The sequence below is a fragment of the Leptonychotes weddellii genome, chromosome 7, assembly GCF_054177405.1.
Source record: "Leptonychotes weddellii isolate Sample4059 chromosome 7, ASM5417740v2, whole genome shotgun sequence".
In the NCBI taxonomy this organism is placed as follows: Eukaryota; Metazoa; Chordata; class Mammalia; order Carnivora; family Phocidae; genus Leptonychotes; species Leptonychotes weddellii.
Window position 1 is genome coordinate 131,375,060 of NC_138375.1, and position 21,773 is coordinate 131,396,832.

General features: G+C 43.3%; 1 protein-coding gene and 1 pseudogene across 3 annotated transcripts in view; one reads left to right on the top strand and one right to left on the bottom strand.

The window, feature by feature from the left end:
* The window catches only part of PHYKPL (5-phosphohydroxy-L-lysine phospho-lyase), a 35,337-nt gene that overhangs the window by 6,076 nt on the left and 7,488 nt on the right, over positions 1–21,773 (bottom strand). For 2 of the 3 annotated variants that reach the window (XM_031029989.2, XM_081827253.1), the window contains exons 7-10: positions 21,397–21,479; positions 20,916–21,141; positions 518–672; positions 12–101 (exon numbers count right to left, since the gene is read on the bottom strand). In XM_031029989.2, the coding sequence (XP_030885849.2) occupies positions 12–101; positions 518–672; positions 20,916–21,141; positions 21,397–21,479 (554 nt within the window). Of the gene's footprint in view, positions 1–11; positions 102–517; positions 673–16,349; positions 18,950–20,915; positions 21,142–21,396; positions 21,480–21,773 lie in introns of those variants that run through there. The other variant, XM_081827254.1, reaches the window with a different exon arrangement.
* On the top strand, positions 4,278–4,963 carry LOC102732874 (ATP synthase F(0) complex subunit C2, mitochondrial pseudogene; annotated as a pseudogene).

The window sequence follows — 21,773 nt, forward strand, 5'->3', positions numbered from 1 at the left end:
AGCAAAAGTACCTGGACACCACGTAGTTTGCCTCTTCAGTTGCTGGTGTCCTGGTTGCCGTGTCTTTGATCAGGTCCACACCAATAAAGAGCCCGACGCCCCTGAAGCAGAAAGGTGACATCTTTGGAGGCCAGGCTGAGGGGCCACGGTCCTTGCTCTCCCCCCCCGCCTCTGCCTGCGCCTGTGGAAAGCACTGGGGCCTGTGCCTCTGCTTCCTGGGGAGGCTGGGAGCTGCAGAACCCTTGGAGGGTGGTGACCCAGTGGCAGGAAGTGACTGCGAGGGGAGGGGTCCCAGGTGTGACAGCCGAAATGCTGGGGGTCAGAGCCCAGGTGGACCCTGCTTTCTCCTTCCCTAGAAGTGCCATCTTGGGCAACAGCCCCCCTTGGCGCTTTAGCTCCTCTTCTGTGGGCACACAAGTCCCCACCAACCTGGGTGGCGATGAAGTGACCGAGGAAGCCCCACTCTGCCCCTGGCCGGTGTTCAGTTAGCGGGTAAGGACTGCTGCCCGAGCCTCACCTGACGTCCCCGATGATGGGATGTTTGGCTTTCTGCTGTCCGAGGAGCCCCATCAGGACGCTGCCCACGGAGGCGGCGTGGGCCTGCAGCTGCTCCTTCGCCAGAACGTCCAGGACGGCCAGGCCCACGGCGCAGGACACCGGGCTGCCCCCAAACTGCACCAGGGGACAAACGGCGGCTCAGATGCCGAACCCCTCAGAACTCCGAGTACTCGGGGTTAAACGGGCTCCCCACAAAGCTCCCATAGGCTGTCCTCTCGCCTTTCCTGGCGCTAACATGACTGGGACTCAGGCAAGCTACCCCAGGGGTTCAGGAGGAAGCCCCAAGAGGCAGAATCAGAGGAGAGGGTACTGTGCATCCCCACAGAGCTGGCTTTCGCTGAGAGGCGCTAGGGCCCCAGCTCACAGGGTAGGCCTGGACCCAAAGCGTCCGACTAGGCCCCATCACCTCCGAGCCTGAGCCACATCCAGGAAAAGCCACTTTGTAACTGTACTCAAGGCTCTGGTGGAGCTCCAGGAGGATTCTAGGGCCGAGAGCATAAGCCGGCTGCCTGCAAGCACGTGTGGCCTGAGGGTCGCTGTGTCCGGCTCGTGCGGCATTATGAACAGCTCTCAATTCGGTGCTCACGTTAACTATGTGGTCCTGACTGACACCTGGCCCACCTGGCTCCGCCGGCAGGGCTGTCCCCTCCAGGGCCCCCAGAGCTTCGGCCCCCTTCCTTCACCTGGCCCTGCAGGTGTCTGAGCGGGGGGCCTGTGTCACAGAGGGGGTGGCGCGAGGGTGTCTCTTGCGGACCGCTTTTTTTTTTTAAACTATATTTAAAAAGAAAACTTTATTGAGGTAGACTTTACGTCCAATAAGCTGCAAATACAGTGTATATAGTTCAATGCGACTCGACAAGTACACATACCCGTGGAACCTCCACCACAGCGAAGATACAGAACATTTCCATCACTTCCCAAAGTTCCTTGTGCCCCTCCACTGCTGGCTCAGGCTACCACTGACCTGCTTTCTGTCACTACAGTTTTGCTGTTTCTGGAATGTTCTCTTTTGTGCCTGGCCGCTTCTGCTCTCCCTGTTTTTGTGATTTCCTGGCTTGTCCTGTGTCTCAGGAGCATGTTCATTTTACTGGTGCATAGTATCCCACTGTATGGACGTACCATCCTTTGTTTATCCAATCTCTTGTTAGTGGTCCCTTGGTTATTTTGATTTTTGGCTACTACGAATAAAGCTGTTTAAGAACATTTGTAACAGGGCGCCTGGGTGGCTCAGTCGTTAAGCCTCTGCCTTCGGCTCAGGTCATGATCCCAGGGTCCTGGGATTGAGTCCCGCATCGGGCTCCCTGCTCTGCGGGGAGCCTGCTTCTCCCTCTCCCACTCCCCCTGCTTGTGTTCCCTCTCTCGCTGTCTCTCTCTCTGTCAAATAAATAAAATCTTAAAAAAAAAAAAACATTTATAACAAATCTCGGTGTAAACAGATGTCCTCATTTCTCTTGGGTAAAACCTAGGAGTGGAATTGCTGGGTTGTAATCATAAATGTAATAGCTTTCTAAAGAAACTGTGAGACTTTCCCGAGGTAGTCGTATCGTATTACATTCCCACCATTAGCCTACAAAATTCCAGGAGCTCCCACCCTCAAAATGATTTGGAATTGTCAGTCTTTTTAACTGCAGCCATTCTAAAGGGTGTATAGTTGCATCCTCTAGATCATCTTCAAACTGGGTGTGCAGAGCCCCGTATTTGAGATCATACAAAGCTTCCTAGGTGATCCTGCCATGAGGCAGATTTCTGATACGTCTAAAACAAATTATGTGTGGAACGGACACAGAGGATGGATTGAGGCTACTTCTTGTATATTATTATTAACCACGAACTTGTTAAAAGGTGGAGTGTACATATTAATAGCATCTTTTGTTTAGAATCATGACCCAGCCAAGATGCTGAACTAGCACAGTAGGCAGGTCATTGCCCCAAGATCACCCCAGAGGAGCAAGAGGAGGAAAATGAACAAGTTCTGACATAGTCCTGGGCATCTAGAAGGTCATGCATACACATAGGGCTATGCGCATGCCCTGTGCCATGTGCATGTTCAGGAAAGACCTGAAAAACTCTAAGCTCTTGCCGGTGGTGAGCTTAGACAAGTTGTAGGCTGAGACAGAGTTGTAAGCTGCTTGGCTGGAAGCCGAGATGGCAGTCTTATTAGACAAAGACATTAAATCAGATGTTATGCATGTATTAAAACAACTAAAGGAAACCATACTGCAAGAACTAAAAAGCAAAGCATGAAGATGTCTCACCAAACATGAATATCATTAAAGAGAAATTTTTAAAAAGAACTAAATAGAAATTCTGGAGTTGAAAAGCACAGTAACTGTAATGAAAAATTCACCAGAGAGGCTCAACAACAGATCTGGGCAAAAAGATGAAGGAATCAACAAATTTGAAGATAATGTCAACTGAGACTGTCTGGTCCAACCAGAAAGAAGAAATGAACAGAGCTTCGGCAACCCATGGGACACAATGAAGCAAACCAACATTTGCATATGGGAGTCCCAGAAGGAGAGGAGAGAGAAAGACACATAAAGACAAAGAGGGTGGGAGAAATGGGTAAAGGTGGTCAAAAGCTAACACATTTCCAGTTATAAAATAAGTAGGTCGGGCGCCTGGGTGGCTCAGTTGGTTAAGCGACTGCCTTTGGCTCAGGTCATGATCCTGGAGTCCCGGGATCGAGTCCCGCATCGGGCTCCCTGTTCAGCGGGAAGCCTGCTTCTCCCTCTCCCACTCCCCCTGCTTGTGCTCATTCTCTCTCTCTCTCTGACAAGTAAATAAAATCTTAAAAAAAAAAAGACATCAGATAGTAACTCAAATCCACATGAATAAAGAGCACTGGTAAAGACACAAAGAGGTTGAAAGCAAAAGGGTGGAGAAGATACACCATGCAAACAGTAACCAGAAGAGTTGAAGTAGCTGTACTAATATCAGACATAAGAGACTTGCAGATTAAAATTGGTATTAGCAACATAGAGAAACATTTCATAATGCCAAGAGTTAATCTATCAAAAGGATATAACCATTACAGACACATTTGTACTTAAAAACAGCCTCAAAATACGTAAAGCAAAAACTGACAGAAGTGAAAGCAGAAATGTACCATTCAGTGACAAATGGAGAGTTCAGTCTCTCATTTTCAGTAACTGATAGAACTATACAGAAGATCAACACTATAAGCTGACTAGACCTAACAGACACATACAGAACACTCCAAAAAAGCAGAAAAACACTTCCCAAGTGCACCAGTGGATCAAAGAAGTCACAAGGAGATTTAAAAATATAGATTAATGAAAAGGAAAACCTAGCAAAACTTACAGGATGCAGCCAAAGTAGTACTAATGTGAAAATTTCTGTCTGTAAACATGTATGTTAAAAAAGAAAGATCTCAAATGAATAATCTAACTTTCCACTTTAAGAAACCATAAAAAAGAGGGACGCCTGGGTGGCTCAGTCAGTTAAGCGTCTGCCTTCAGCTCAGGTCATGATCCCAGGGTCCTGGGATCGAGCCCCGCATCGGGCTCCCTGCTCGGCAGGGAGTCTGCTTCTCCCTCTGCCTCTGCCTCTCTCTCTATCTCTCATGAATAAATAAATAAAATCTTTAAAAAAAAAAAAAAGAAACCATAAAAAAGAGCAATCAAAACCAAAAGCAAGAAGGAAGGGAATCCTAAAGACTGAAGTGGAAATAAACAGAAATACACTTCTCTGCACTGGGAGCAGCTCTCCTTCCACGGCCCCTCATCCCCTGAAAATGTCCGCCGGTGCAAAGTTCGTCTCCACCCCCTTCTTGGTCAGGAGCACCTCCCAGCTGCTGAGCCCATCACTGTCTGCAGCGGTACTAAAAGCGCTGGAGACACTGACGGATGAGGTACCTACAAGAGCCTCAGCGGCCTGGCAGCCCCACGTCCCCTGACCTCACTTATTTCCAGCCGCAGCTTCCAAACCAGTGCCATTTCAAGGGACGTGCGCACAGCAGTCCAGTTCATTGGGGCTGGGGCTGCCACGGTAGGGGTGGCTGGCTCTGGGGCTGGAATTGGGACTGTGTTTGGGAGCCTCATCGTTGGTTATGCCAGGACTCCGTCTCTGAAGCAACAGCTCTTCTACGCCATTCTGGGCTTTGCCCTCTCGGAGGCCATGGGGCTCTTCTGCCTGATGGTGGCCTTTCTCATCTTCTTCACCATGTGAAGGAGACGTCTCCACCTCCCATAGGTCTTTCTCCCGTGTCTTGTCTGCCCTGTATGTTCCTTTTCCTATACCTCCCCAGGCAGCCTGGGGAAAGTGGTTGGCTCAGGGTTTGACAGAGGGAAGACAAATAAATACTGTATTAATAAGATCTTTAAAAAAAAAAAATAGAAATACAGAAAAATAAAAAAAGCCCAACAAAATCAAAAGTGGGTTCTTTGAGAAGATCAATAAAATTGACCAACTTCAGCTAGAATGACCAACATAAAGACTCAAATTCTAAAATCAGGAATGAAAGAGGACCCATCACTACCAAACTAACAAACTTAAAGAAGCAAAAAGTATTATAAGGGAACAATATGAACAAATGTACGTCGACAAGCTAGATAACTAAGATGAAATGCACAAATTCCTAAAAGATAAAAAATACTGACGCTGACTCAAGAAGAAACAGAAAATCTAATAGACATATGCAAGTAAAAAGGAAAAATTAGTAATAAGTTCCCATAAAGAAAAGCCTAGAACCAGATGGCTCCACTGGTGAATTCTACCACAGTGTTTAAAGAAGAATTAGCACCAATCCTTTGAAAAGCCTTCCAGAAAACAGAAGGGGCATAAACATTTCTCAGCTCATTTTTTTTTTTTAAAGATTTTTATTTATTTATTTGACAAAGAGAGACACAGCGAGAGAAGGAACACAAGCAGGGGGAGTGCGAGAGGGAGAAGCAGGCTTCCCGCCAAGCAGGGAGCCTGATGCGGGGCTCGATCCCAGGACCCTGGGATCATGACCTGAGCCGAAGGCAGACGCTTAATGACTGAGCCACCCAGTCGCCCCTCTCGGCTCATTTTTTGAGACCAATATTACACCATGATACCAAAACCTGACAAAGACATCAAAAGAAAACTACAGATCAGTATCTCTTAATAATACAGATGTGGAGGGAAGGTTCAAGATGGAGGTGTAGGAAGATCCTGAGCTTACCTCCTCCCCAGGACACAACAAATGTACAACTACCTATAGGATAATTCCCTCTGAAGGGGACCAAGAAACTGGATGAACAGAGCCTCTGCAAGAAGGGACAGCACTGAGACAGATAGCAGAGACAGAGATATACTCTCACTAAAGGAAAAAACCATACCCCAGGGGCAGCATTCCACAGTCAGGAGGGATCTTAAAGGCCCACAACTTTTCCCTGAGGAGTGAGCGATTTGAGCGCCACATCAGGCACTCCAATCCTTAGATCCCGAACAAAAGAGACAAGATCCCCAAACACCTAGCTTTTAAAACCAACAGGGAGTACATCTCAGAAAACTCTAGAACTACAGGGAAATGAAAACTCTCTCTTAAAAAGCTTACACATAGATCAACTTGACTCGAAAACCACTGCAAAACACCAGATCGAAAGGTACATGGACCACAGGTGAAGGAGTCCCACTTACTAATCTTGGAGGGTCTGTTGGAAACATAGGAGGCAGTTGGGCCACTCTTCGAGGACTGAGACAGTGGTGGCAGCCATTTTTGCTATCCTCTGTTCTGATCTGATCCTGGCACTGGTAGGTACCCTTCTGGAATCCTCCCTCCAGACTGCTAACCCTATACAACCATGCACCTCAGCTGGGCTTCACAGCTGAATGATAGCCCCTCCCACCAGCATGCTCACAGCAATACCAGCTGGGCAGGGGACCAGCCCCACCCAACAGCACGCCCACAGGAGTTGCAGGCCTGCCACAACACAAGGGTGCACACAGCCCACACAGGGGACACCCCTGGAGCACCTGGGTCTTGTGGCCAGGAGGGATTGCACTTCTGGGCCCCACAGGACATCTTCTACATAAGGCCACTCCTTCAAGATGGGGAGATGTAGTTGAACTATCTAATGCATACAAACAGAGAATTGAGCAAAAGGAGGAGACAGAGGAACATGTTCCAAATGAAGGAATAAGACAAAACCCCAGAAAAAGAATTAGAATTGTTTGCTGTGTTCTGGTTGTTTTTGCAGTTCTTTCCACTTTAAGAAACCATAAAAAAGAGCAATCAAAACCAAAAGTAGATGCTTATCTACTAATCTACCCAATAAAGAGTTCAAAGTAATGGTCATAAAGATGCTTACCAAACTTGGGAGAAGAAAGGATAACCATGGTGAGAACTTCAACAAAGAGAGAGAAAATAAAAAAAAGTACCAATCAGAGCCAAAGAATACAATACTAAAAATGAAATATGCACTTGAGGGAATAAACAACAGATTAGATGATACAGAAGAATGGACCAGTGATCTGGAAGACAGGGTAATGGAAATCGTCCAATTAGGACAGTAAAAAAGAAAAAAAGAATTTTTTAAAAAAGGAGGATAGTTTAAGGGACCTCTGGGACAACATCAAGTGTACTAACATTCACTGACTGCAGTCCCAGAAGGAGAAGAGAGAGTCAAGAGACAAAACACCTATTTGAAGAAATAATGGCTGAAAACTTCCCTAACCTGGCAGAAGAAACATACAGGTCCAGAAAGCACAGAAAGTCCAAGTTAAGATGAACCCAAAGAGACCCACACCAAGACACATTATCATTAAAATGTCAACAATTAAAGGTAAAGATAAAAGCAGCAAGAGAAAAGCAACTAGATATGTATAAGGGAACCCTGATAAGACTATCAGCTGAATTTTCAGCAGAAACTTTGTAGGCTAGATGACAGTGGCACAATATATTCAAAGTGCTGAAAGGAAAAAAAAAAACACCTTACAATCAAGAATACTCTACCTGGCAAGGTTATCATTCAGAACATAGGCAGAGATAAAAGAATTTCCCAGACAGCAAAAGCTAGAAGTTCATCACCACAAAACTGGCTTCACAAAAAATATTAAAGGAACTTCTTTGAGCAGAAAAGACAGTAACTAGAAATAAGGAAATATATGAAAGAAAAAAATCTCACTGGCAAGCTGAGCCACTTATAAAACTAATGAGGGTTAAAGACAAAAGTACTAAAATCAACTACATCTGCAACAATTAATGAATACACAAAATAGATGTAAAATATGATATCAAAAACAAAATGTATGTGTGCATGGGTTGGGGGGAGTAAAATGTGGTTTATGTATTTATTAAAGATTTTATTTATTTGAGAGGGAGGAGGAGGGAGGAAGGGAATGGGGGGGAGGGAGAGAGAGAGAGAGCGAACAAGCATGAGCACAGGAGCAGGGGGAGCGGCAGAGGGAGAAGCAGAGTTCCCACTGAGCAGGGAGCCTGATGCGGGGCTCAATCCCAGGACCTGGAGATCTTGACCTGAGCTGAAGGTAGACACTTAACTGACTAAGCCACCCAGGCAACCCCAAATGTGGTATTTTTAGAATGAGTCTGAACTTAACCACCAACTGAAAATAGACTGCTACACGCAGGTTGTTATATATGAACCTCATGGTAACCACAAACCAAAAACCTATAATAGATACACAGAAAATAAACAGAGAGGAATCTAAACATAACACTAAAGTCATCAAATCACAAGGGAAGAGAATAAGAGAAAAAGTAATAGAAAAGAACTGCAAAAACAACCAGAACACAGCAAACAAAATGTTAGTAAATACATACCTATCAATAATCACTGTAAATGGACTAAATGATCCAATCAAAAGACACAGGGTAGCTGAATAGATTAAAAAAAACCCAGGACCCATCTACATGCTGCCTACAAGAGACTCACTTCAGCATTAAAGATATATAAACCTAAAGTAAAGAGATGGAAAAGGGTATTCCACGCAAATTGAAGTGAAAAGAAAGCTGGCGTAGCAATTATTATATCAGGCAAAATAGATTTTATTTTTTCAAGGATTTTATTTATTGGGGCACCTGGGTAGCTCAGTCAGCTAAGCATCTGCCTTCGGCTCAGGTCATGATCCCAGGGTCCTGGGATCAAGTCCCGCACTGGACTCCCTGCTTCTCCCTCTTCCTCTGCTTCTCTCTCTCTCTGTCTCTCATGAATAAATAAATAAAATCTTAAAAAAAAAGATTTATTTATTTGAGAGAGCGAGAGACTGCAAGCATGAGCAGGGGGAGGGGTAGAGGGAGAGGGAGAAGCAGACTCCCCACTGAGCAGAAGCCTGACGTGGGTCTCGATCCCAGGACCCTGAGATCATGACCTGAGCCGAAGGCAGACGCTTAACTGACTGAGCCACCGAAGCACCCCAGACAAAATAGACTTTAAAACAAAAACTGTAATGAGAGACAAAGAAAGGTATTATATAATAAAGGGATCAATCCAACAAGAAGATAAAACACTTGTAAATATTTATGCTTCCAATGTAGGTGCACCTAAATATATAAAGCAAATGTTAACATATGCAAAGGGAGAAACTGATGGTAATACAATAATAGTAGGAAGACTTTAACACCCCACTTACATCAATGGAGAGATCATCCAGACAGAAAATAAGGAAACACTGGCATTGAATGACACGTTAGACCACATGGACTTAACAGAACATTCAGAATATTCCATCAAAAAACAGCAAAACACACATTTTTCTTAAGTGCACACGGAACATTCTCCAATACAGCTCACAAGGCCATAAAACAAGTCTCAATAAATTTAACATTGAGCATCTTTTCCAACCACAACAGTATAAAAGTAGAAATCAATTACAATAAAAGAATTGGAAGAAACACAAACACATGGAGGCTAAACAAGGTGCTATTAAACAACCAATGGGTCAATGAATAAATCAAAGAGGAAATAAAAAAAACCTTGAGACAAAAATGAAAACACAATGGTCCAAAATCTATGAGAAACAGCAAAAGCAGTTCTAAGAGGGAAGTATAGTGACACAGATCCATATCAAGAAACAGGAAAAATCTTAAATCAACAATCTAACCTCATACCTAAAGGAATGAGAAAAAAAGAACAAAGCCCAAAGTTAGTAGAAGGAAGAAAATAAAGATCAGAGTGGAAGTAAATAAAATAGAGATTAAAAAGAAAAAAATAGAAAAGATCAATGAAATTAAGAGCTGGCTCTTTAAAAAAATAAACAAAACTGAAAAATCTATAGCCAGACTTGTCAAGAAAAAAGAGAGAGGAACAAATAAAATTAGAAGTGAAAGAGAAGTTACAACCAATACCACAGAAATACAAAGGATCATAAAAGATTTTCATGAACAATTATATGCCAATAAATTGGACACCTAGAAGAAATGGATAAATTCCTAGAGACATCCAATCTTCCAAGACTGTATCAGGAAGCAGAAAACCTGAACAGATTATTACTAGTAATGAAATTTAATCAGTAATCCAAAAACTCCCCAAAACGAAAAGTCTAAGACCGGAGAGCTTCACAGGTGAATTCTACCAAATATTTATTTTTATGTATTTATTTTTAAAGATTTTATTTATTTATTTTACAGAGAGAGAGAAGAGAGAGCACAAGCAGGGGGAGGGCCAGAGGGAGAGGCAGGCTTCCTGCTGAGCAAGGAGCCCAAAGTGGGACTCAATCCCAGGACCCTGGGATCATGACCTGAGCCGAGGGCAGATGCTTAACCAACGTGCCCCTCTACCAAACATTTAAAGAGTTAATACCTATCCTTCCCAAAATTTCAATTTATTTCAAAAAACTGAAAGGAAAGGAATGCTTCCAAACTTATTTATGAGGCCAGTATTACTGTGATACCTAAATCAAAGACATTGTTAAAAAAAAAAAAAAAAGAATAAAATTACAAGCCAATATCCCTGATGAACATAGATGCAAAAATCCTCAATGAAATATTAGTAAAGCAAATTCAGTTAATACATTAAAAGGATCATACACCATGATCAAATGGGACTTATTCCCAGGATGCAAGGATGGTTCAATATCTGCGAATCATTCAATGTAATACACCACATTAACAAGACAAAGAATAAAAATCATCCAATCAGCTCAAAAGATGAAAAAGCATTTGGCAAAATTCAACATCTATTCATGATAAAAACTCTAAAAAAGGTGGGTATAGATGCAACATACCTCAACATGATAAAGGCCATATATGACAAACCCACAGCTAACAACATACTTAATAGTGAAAAGTTGAAAGCTTTTTCCTAAGATCAGGAACACGACAAGGACGCTCACCCTTGCCACTTTTATTGAACACAGTACTTGCAGGTCCTAGCCATAGCAGTCAGGCAAGAAAAGGAAATAAAAGGCATCCATATTGGAAAGGAAGAAGTAAAACTGTCACTATTCACAGATGAGCTACTACAATATAGGAAACTGTAAAGCCTGCACCCAAAAACTATTAGTTTAATGGAATTCAGTAAAGTTGCAGGATACAAAATGTATAGAAATCTGTTCTTTCCCTTTTTTTTTTTTAAGATTTATTTATTTATTTTAGAGAGTGAGAGAGAAGGATGAAGGGTAGGGAGAATCTTAAGGAGACTCCCCACTGAGCCTAGACCCTGACGTGGGGCTCAATCCCACAACCCTGAGATCATGACTCTAGCCAAAACCAAGAGTTGGGTATTGAAGCGACTGCACTACCCAAGCGCCCCTGTTGTGTTTTCATCTACTAGTAACAAACTATTGCAGAAATTAAGGAAACTATCCCATTTACAATTGCATCAAAAAGAATAACTAGGAATAAATTTGAGGAGATGAAACACCTGTAGTCTGAAAATGGTTAAGACAATGATGAAAGAAATTGAAGATGACACAAATAAATGATAAGATATACAGTGCTCATGGATTGGAGGAATTATTATTAAAATGTCCATACTATCAAAAGCAATCTACAGATTCAATGCAATCCCTATCAAAATACCCAATGACATTTTTCACAAAACTGGAACAAATAACCCTAAAATTTGTATGGAACCACAAAAGACTCTGAAGAGCCAAAGCAACCTTGAGAAAGAGGAACAAAGCTGGGGGTATCATGCTCCCAGATTTCAAACTATACTACAAATTATAGTAATTAAAACAGTATGGTACGGGCACAAAACCAAACACATAGATGAATAGATCAGAATAGAGAGCACAGAAACAAAATCACACTTATATGGCCAATTAATCTACAACAAAGGAGGCAAGAATATACAATGGGGAAAAGACAATCTCTTCAATGAACGGTGTTAGAAAAACTGGACCACTTTCTTACATCATATATAAAACTAAGCTCAAAATGGATTAAAGATTTAAATATAAGAATTAAAACTATAAAACTCCTAGAAGAAAATAGGCAGTAAACTCTTGAACATTTGTTTAAGCAATACCTTTTTGGATCTAGAGAAGGACAACAAAAGCAAAAATAAACAATTGGGACTACATCAAATTGAAAACTTTTGCACAGTGAAGGAAATCATCAATAAAACCTACCAAATGGGGCACCTGGGTGGCTCAGTTGGTTAAGTGACTGCCTTCGGCTCAGGTCATGATCCTGGAGTCCTGGGATCGAGTCCCGCATCAGGCTCCCTGCTTGGCGGGGAGTTTGCTTCTCCCTCTGACCCTCCTCCCTCTCATGCTCTCTCTCATTCTCTCTCTCTCAAATAAATAAATAAAATCTTAAAAAAAAAACAAACAAAACCTACCAAATGGCAGAAGATATGCAAATAACATCTCATAAGGAGTTAATATCCAAAATATATAAAAACTCAGAAAACTCAGAATCAATTGTTTTTTAGATTCCATATAAAAGTGAAATCATAGGTATTTGTCTTTCTCTGACTGGCTTATTTCATTAGCATTATGCCCTCCATCTCCATCTGTGTTGTTTCAGATGGCAAGATTTCATTCCTTTTTTATGGCTGAATAAAATTCCATTGTGTGTGTGTGTGTGTGTGTGTGTGTGTGTGTGTGTGTAAGAGAAGTTACAACTGACTGAACTACCCAGGCATGCGTGCACATACACACACACTACATTTTTTTTTTTTTTAAGATTTTATTTATTTGACAGGGAGAGACACAGCGAGAGAGAGAACACAAGCAGGGGGAGTGGGAGAGGGAGAAGCAGGCTTCCCACGGAGCAGGGAGCCTGATGTGGGGCTCGATCCCAGGACCCTGGGATCATGACCCGAGCCAAAGGCAGACGCTTAATGACTGAGCCACCCAGGCGCCCCTCACACTACATCTTCTTTATCCATTCATCAACTGATGGGCTGCTTCCCTATCGTAGCTCTTATAAATAATGTTGCAATGAACACAGCAGTACATAGGTCTTTTTGGATTGGTTTTAATTTTCTTCAGATAAATTGCTAGAAGTGGAATTGCTGGGTCATATGGTAGTTCTATTTTAACTTTTTCCAGGACCCTCTGCACTGTTTTCCATAGTGGCTGCACCAATGTACATTCCCACCAACAGTGAGTGCACAAGGGTTCCCTTTTCTCCATATCCTCACCAACACCTGTTATTTTTTGTCTTTCTGATAACAGCCATGCTGACAGGCGTGAGGAGATATCTCATTGTGGTTTTGATCTGCATTTCCCTGATGATGAGTGATGTTCAGTATCTTTTAATGTGTTTGTTGACCATCTGTATGTCTTCTTTGGAAAAATGTCTATTCAGGTCTTCTGTCCATTTTTCAACTGTGTTTTTTTGTTTTTATGTTGTGTAAATTCTTTACATATTTTGGATATTAACCCCTTACTAGATGTCTGATTTGCAAATATCGTCTCCCAATCAGTACGCTGCCTTTTTGTTTTTTTGATAGTTTTCTTCTCTGTACAAAAGCTTTTTAATTTGATGTAATCCTATTTGCTTATTTTAGCTTTTGATGCTGGGTACCAAGCATCTTTGACCAGGGTACCAAGACCATTCAATGGGATAAAAATAGTCTTTTCAGCAAATGGTGTTGGGACAACTGGTATCCACATGCAAGTGAGTCAAGTTACCCCACCTCATCCCATATGCAAAATATTAGGTTGAAATAAACCAAAGACCTAAGTTTAAAAGCTAAAATTATAAAATCCTTAGAAGAAAGTAAAAGTGTAAATCTTCACGACCTTGGATTAGGCAGTGGTTTGTTAGATAGGACTCCAAAGCACTAGCAAGCAAAGAAAAAATAAATTGGACTCCAACAAAATTAAAAACCTTTGTGCTTCAGAGGAGACTACGAAGAAAGTGAAAAGACAACTCAGAAATGGGAGAAAATATTTCCAAATTATCTGATAAGGATTAGTACCTGATAAAGAATTCTTACAATTCAGCAAAAAGAAACAAGTAACCCAATTTAAAAATGGGCAAAGGACATGAGTAGACATTTTCCAAAGGATATATACGAATGGTCAATAACCACATAAAAAGATGCTCAACATCATTAGCCACGAGGGAAATGCAAATCACAATGAAATACTATTTTGCACTCACTGGGATGGCTATAATAAAAGATGGAAAATTACAAATGCTGGAGAGGATACAGAGGAACTGGAACCCTCATAACATTGTTGGTGGGCGTGTAAAGTGGTACAGCTACTTGAAAAAAGTCTGTCAATCCTCAAAAAGTTAAACCTAGGGTTGCCATATGATCTAGCAATTCCACTCATAGGGACATACTCAGTAGAACAGAAAATATATGTCCAAACAAACACATGGACGCAAATGTTCACTGCAGCATTATTCATAATAGCCAAGAAGGGGAAACGACCCAAATGTTCATTAAGCGAAGAAAGGGTAAGTGAAATGTGGCATATTCATACAATGGGATTATTATTCATCCCTAAAAAAGAATGAACTACTGATTCATGCTAGAACATGGATGAACCTTGAAAGTATTAGGCTACATGGCAGAAGTCAGACACAAAAGATCACGTTTTTGTGATTCCATTTATATGAAATGTCAAGAACAGGTAAATCTGTCAAGACAGAAAGAAGGTTAGTGACTGCCAGGACTTAGAGAAGGCGATGGGGGAGTGACTGCTAATGGGGCTGCATTTTGGGTGATGAAAATGTTCCAGAATTAAGACAGTAATGGTGGTTGCACAACTTAATGAGTACACTAAACACCACTGATTTGTATGTGAATTTGAACCCAATGAATTTGTATTTAAAGTTTATTTATGTGTTGAAGTAATCCCTACACACAACATGAGGCTTGAACTCACGACCCCGAGATCAAGAGTTGCACGCTCTTCTGACTGAGCCAGCCAGGTGCCCCTGAATTTGTATTTATTTATTAGATATTTATTTGTTTATAAGAGAGAGTGTGTACGTCCACGAGTGGGGGGAGGGGCAGAGGGAGAAGCAGGCTCCCCGATGAGGAGGGAGCCTGATGCGGAACTCAAGACCAGGACCCTGAGGTCATGACCTGAGCTGAAGGCAGCCGCTTAACCGACTGGGCCACCCAGGTGCCCCAATTGTATTTAAAAGAGTGAATTTTATGAGTATGTAAATTATATTTCAACTGAAAAAGAATGGATGATTTCAGCTTTGTCTATATCAATACTACATGCAGGGTTACAATGGAATATACTTTTAACATGTTGGAGGAAAATAGGACCTAGATTTTATATTTAGTTAAAATATATAAATATGGGGGTGCCTTGGTGGCTCAGTCAGTTAAGTGTCCGCCTTCAGATTGGGTCATGATCTCAGGGTCCTGGGATCGAGCCCCACATCGGGCTCCCTGTTCAACGGGAGGCCTGCTTCTCTCTCTCTCTGCCGCTCCCCGTCTGTGCTCTCTCATTTGCGTGTTCTCTCACTAATAAATAAAATCTTAAAAAAAAATAAAATATATAAATATGAGGGCCTGATAAAAATATTCCTAAGCACACAAGATTTCAGAAGGTTTGCAATATAAAGGCTTGCACTGAAAATAATTCGGGATGAAATACATTTTAATTTTTTTTTTGGTAGATTTTATTTATTTATTCATTTGACAGAGAGAGAGAGAACACAAGCAGGGAGAGCAGCAGAGGGTGAGGGTGAGGGAGAGGGAGAAGTAGACTCCACTGAGCAGGGAGCCCGATGTGGGGCTCGATCCCAGAACCCTGGGATCATGACCCAAGCTGAAGGTAGACAACTGACTGAGCCACCGAGGCGCCCAGGATGAAATACTTTTAATACAGATACCAAATAAAATAGGAAGGATTAAAAGAGACAGAAAAATATGATAAACTGAAATTATAAATGAAGGTGTTAGCAAGAGGCCTAAATACATCAATAGTTACATTAAACTTAAATTGTCTAAAGTAATCACTTTAAAGTCAAATATTGACAGATTTGGACAAAAAACCAAATTCTAGATACATGCTTGTTAAAACAAACATACCTAAAGCTAATCGAGAGCTGGAGCAGCTTTACAACATCAGATAGAATACAATTTAAGAGCCAAAGTCATTATTAGGAAAAAATTATTCCTTATGATAGATTCAATTCCTGGAAAACTGGACTACTATTTTACACCATGTATAAAAATTAACTCAAAATGGATTAAAGATTTGAATGTAAGACCTGAAACCATAAAACTCCTGGGAGAAAACATACATGGTAAGTTCCTTGACATCATTCTTGGCAACTTTTTGGATTGAACATCAAAAGCAAAGGCAACAGAAAGTAGAAATAAACAAATGGGACTACATCAAACTAAAAAGCTTCTGCAGAGCAGAGGAAACCACCCACAAAATGAAAAGGCAGTTGACCAAATGGGAGATAATATTTGCAAATCGTTTATTTGATAAGGAGAGAATATCCAAAACATAAAGATTTCATACAAGTCAATAGCCAAAAAACGAAGAATACGATTAAAATGGGCAGAATATCTGAATAGACATTTTCCTGAAAAGACATACAGATGGCCAATAGGTACACGAAAAGGTGCCCAACATCACTCAACATCAAAACCACAATGAGATATTGCTTCACAACCTCTGAGAATGGCTATTACCGAAAAGACAAGAAATAGCAAGTGTTGGCGAAGATGTGGAGAAAGGGAATCCTCGTGCACTGTTGGTGGGAATGTAAATTGGGGCAGCCACTCTGGAAAACAGTATGGAGGTTCCCCCAAAAATTAAAAATAGAGCTACCATATGATCCAGAAATTCCACTTCTGGGTATATATCAGAAGGAAACGAAAACGCATTATCTTGAAGAGATATCTGCACTCCTGTGTCAATTGCAGCACTATTTTCTTTTTCTTCTCTTTTTTTTAAGATTTTATTTATTTATTTGACAGAGAGAGAGATAGCGAGAGCAGGAACACAAGCAGGGGGAGTAGGAGAGGGAGAAGCAGGCTTCCCGCTGAGCAGGGAGCCCGATGTGGGGCTCAATTCCAGGACCCCGGGATCATGACCTGAGCTGAAGGCAGACACCCAACCGACTGAGCCACCCAGGTGCCCCAACAGCACTATTTTCAATAGCCAAGACATAGAAGCAACCTAAGTGTCCACACATGGTTGAATGGATACAGAAAATGCAGTATATATACACAATGGAATATGATCCCACCATAAAAAGGAAGGAAATCTTGCTATTTGTGACAGCATGCCTTGTACCTTGAGGCCATTATGTTAAGTGAAATCAGTCCGATAGAGAAAAGACAAATTCTGCATCTCACTTACTTGTGGAATCAAAACAAAAAGCAAAAAACAGGGGTGCCTGGGTGGCTCAGTTGGTTAAGTGTCTGCCTTTGGCTCAGGTCACGATCTCAGGGTCCTGGGATGGAGCCCCGCATTGGGCTCCCTGCTCAGTGGGGAGTCTGCTTCTCTCTCTGCCTCCACCTGCTGCTCCCCGCCCTGCTCACGCTCTCTCTCTCAAAGAAATAAAATCTTAAAAAAAAAAAAAAAGGCAAAAAACAAACCCAAAATGGAATGCTTTGATCCAGAGAACATATCGGTAGTTGCCACAGGTGGTGGTGGTGGGGGATGGGTGAAATGAGTGCAGTTCGTCAACAGGTACAAACTTCCAGTTACAATAAATAAGTTCTGGGGGTAAAATGTGCAGAATGGGGACTATAGGTAATAACACTCTACCGTATTTTTGAAAGTTGCTAAGAGAGTAGACCTTAGAAGTTCTCACTGTAAGAAAAAAAAATCTGTAACTATGTGTGGTGATGGATGTTAACTAGACTTGTTTTGGTGATCATTTTGAGATAAATATCGAATCATTATGTTGTGTACCTGAAACTAATATGTCAGTCATACCTCAAGTTTTAAAAAAGATTCAAGAGGTGCCTGGGTGGCTCAGTCGGTTCAGCGTCTGACTTTGGCTCAGGTCATGAGTCCAGGGCCCTGGGATCGAGCCCCGCATTGGGCTCCCTGCTTAGCGGGGAGTCTGCTTCTCCTTCTCCCCCTGCTCATGTTGTCTCTCTCTTTCTCGAATAAATAAATAAAATCTTAAAAAAAAAAAAAATAAAGATTCAATTCCCAGGGTGCCCGGTTGGCTCAGTAGGTAGAGCATGTGACTTTTTTTTTTTTTTAAAGGTTTTTTATTTATTTATTTGGCAGAGAGAGACACAGTGAGAGAAGGAACACAAGCAGGGGGAGTGGGAGAGGGAGAAGCAGGCTTCCCGCGGAGCAGGGAGCCCAATGCGGGACTCGATCCCAGGACCCTGGGATCATGACCTGAGCCGAAGGCAGACACTTAACGACTGAGCCACCCACGCGCCCCTATAGCAGGATTATTTATTTATTTTTAAAGATTTTATTTATTTATTTGGGAGCGAGAGAGAGAGAATGAGAGAGAGAACACGAGAGGGGGTAAGGTCAGAGGGAGAAGCAGACTCCCTGCCAAGCAGGGAGCCCGATGCGGGACTCGATCCCGGGACTCCAGGATCATGACCTGAGCTGAAGGCAGTCGCTTAACCAACTGAGCCACCCAGGCGCCCTAGCAGGATTATTTATAATAGCCAAGATATGAAAGCAGCCCAAGTGTCCACTGACCGATGAATGCATAAAGAAGAAGTGGTATATTTATGCAATGGAATATTATTCATCCATAAAAAAAGAACAAAATCTTGCCATTTGCAACAATATGGATGGACCTAGAGAGTATGAGGCTAAACGAAATAAGTCAGAGACAGACAAAATACTATGATTTCACTCATGTGGAATTTAAGAAACAAAACAGACTAGCAAAGGGAAAAAAGAGAGAGAGAGACAAGTCAAGAAACAGACTCTTAACTACAGAGCACAAACTGATGGTTACCAGAGGGGAGGGGGTGGGGGACGGCTGAAGTAGGTGAAGGGGATTGAGCTGTGCACTTATGATGAGCACCGGGTGAGGTATGAAGTGTTGAATCACTACGTTGTACATCTGAAACTAATATTACACTGTATGTTAACCGGAATTACATTAAAATAAGAAAAAAAGTACATAAAGATGTTTCACATAATTTGAAACCAGGCAATGTCATGTCAAGACCATTACCTGATTTGAGGGGTTACCATTTTACACCCCACTTGCCTGGTGAGCATTAAAAGGTGTTTGACAGGAAGTAGACCCATAGAATCTCTTATCCACCACTGGTGGTTAACTTGTGAACTACTTTGGAAAACAGATGTTATCATCTCTTAAAAATGGAGAGTGAACACAGACCCCATGACCCAGCAAGTCCACTTTTAGGTCTATTCCTAAGAAAAACTCTGGCACGTGCACAATAGAAACTTATAAAAATTGTTTATAGCAGCAAAAACCATGGGAACATCCCCAAAGCACATCACCAGGAATGGACAAATAGATCACGGCACATTCAGACAGTGGGATATTATGAAGCAGTCCAACTTCGGTGACCAGCAATGTGGACGACTCTCAGTAATATCATGTTAGGTGCAAAAAACCAATCTCCCAAGAGAACACACAGCATGATACACTTTTTATAAGGATAAAAAACAACTAGAATGAACAATGAACCCGGAGGTGGTTATCGGGTGGGGGGGTGGGGGGGGGGCAGCCAGCCATATGGGTAGATGCAGGTTACTGTCCAGGGCCTAACGTTTACTTGGAATGATGCCTTCTTGGATGCTTACGACATTAATAAAAGTTATTGTTACTTTAACTGGTTAATGAGGAGAGAACCGTGCAGGGACAGAGGTTTATATAATCTAACTATGTGCACTTCAGGTCAAGACAAAGAAACAAAAAAAAAGCTGCATCGTGCTCCACTGGGTAGTGTGCCCCCAGGGCTAGTCCTCCCACACCTCTCCTCTTCTTGGCAACCCCCGCCCCCCCGCATCCCTTGTGCTGTCCCGTGCTCTCCGAGCGCTGACGTCACACCCCTTCCACCAAGCCCTTCTCTACGCTTCTGATCAGGTGTCTGTCTGTCTTCCTCAACGGGGAGCTTGTCCAGGGCAGAGGCTCTGTCTGCGTGTCCCCTGGGCATTGAGTGACCATTTGCTGAATTGTCAGCCCTCACCCTTCACAACCTTCTCTGCCAACTCTCGACCATCTTGCCCAATCCTGGCATGTTTCTGTCTCCAATTCAACCTGGCTCTTTTTTTGGGAAGTCACAGTGAGTTCTTCTTCCCCTCAATGCTTTCCCTTCCTATTTCTTCTCTGTGGCTGGTGCCCAGATTTGGGCCTCCTCCTCTCTTGCCTGCATCAGGCTCCCCACCTTTGGTTCTTTCTCCACACTGATCACCAGAGATCCTTCTAAAGTGTATTTCACATCTCCTCTATCCCCAGTGAAAACCCTTCCATAGGTTGTCACTGCCCTCGGGACCAGCCCGGACTCCTCAGCTGTTTCTAAGGAAGCCCCTGGGGACCACCATGCTCCCCTCACCCACTGTGTGTTCTCTCAGCCAGCAAACACGCTGTGGCTTCTCCTGCAACACAAGGACCCACTTCACTTAGGGGAAGCTCTCTAGTCTGTACCCCAAGGACTAGGAGCCATGTTCTCCTCGAAGCTCCTACTGGAATATCAACTCTGTCCCCAGACCATTCGTCATCCAAACAGATGGAGCTCCTCACACATCTGCATCGGCTCAGGCACAGGGCCTGGCACAGAGCAGGTCGTGCCTGCTGGAAGGGAGGGAGGGAGAGCCCCTTGTATTCTTTCTGTATACTTTACAAGGCACGATCTCTTGTGACAGTCTTTGGATTGATGCTAGTTTTTAAGGTTGTATGTTTTTTTCCTCTGACCTGCGGTAACCCCCAAGGACAGCATCTTAGGAATCTCTGTGCTGGGCACAATGCTAGGCCTGAGGCCTTTGCTCATTAAGGACAAGCAGGGTGAGGCCTAACAGACCCCACAGTGCTCCCTTGCCCTGGAGCCTTCACTCACCGTGTTGAAATACTCGACGCCGGTGGCTTCAAAGGCCCTTGCCACAGCTTGGGTTGTGGCCACACAGGCTACTGGGTGGCCATTGCCAATGGACTTGCCCATGGTGACAATGTCGGGGACAAAGTCTTCTCCCTGTAGCTGGAAGGCCCAGAAGTGCTTGCCTACTCGGCCAAAGCCCACTTGAATCTCGTCTGCGATGAAGAGCCCTCCAGCCCTGCGGACGTGCCTATGGCAGAGGACAGACGGCTGACGGGGTCTGCAGTAAGAGTGGATTGGACCAGGAGCTGGGGGTCTCGGATTCTGAACCCTGGCTCTGCCAGCAGTAAGGTGGGGGCATTAGGCAGGTGGTTGGCTTTCTCGGGGCCACCATTTCTTCTCAAAATTCTGGCCAATTCAGGCTGAGGCTGGAATTTGGAACAAAAGGTCGGGAAACCCCAATACGGCCCTGCCCTCCCTGAGGCACCCCGTCCCAGCTACTCACTCTGCCACTTCGGGGAAGTAGCCGGCCGGGAGAATGATCTGCCCCGCAACACTGGGCAGAGACTCCACAAAGAAGGCTGCGATCTGTGGAGGAGAGAGAACGCTGGGGACACCACCGGGGAGGCACTGGGTGGTAGGCTAGGTGCATCCTGCCAATGCTGGCTCAGCGCTGGCTCCTGGCGGGACAAGTCAGCAGCGTCGCCGTGTGGCCCCTTTGGGCTCCAGATCGCATCTGGTCTGGGACTGGGTTTTCTTTCGGGCTGCAAACCAACTCTTACCACGGGGAATTCTCCAGACTCCTTGTACTTAGCACGTCCCGGATGAAAGGCACTGATTTCTCCCTCCTTGGCCTGTTCCCTCCCTGCCCTGGTCAGTGAC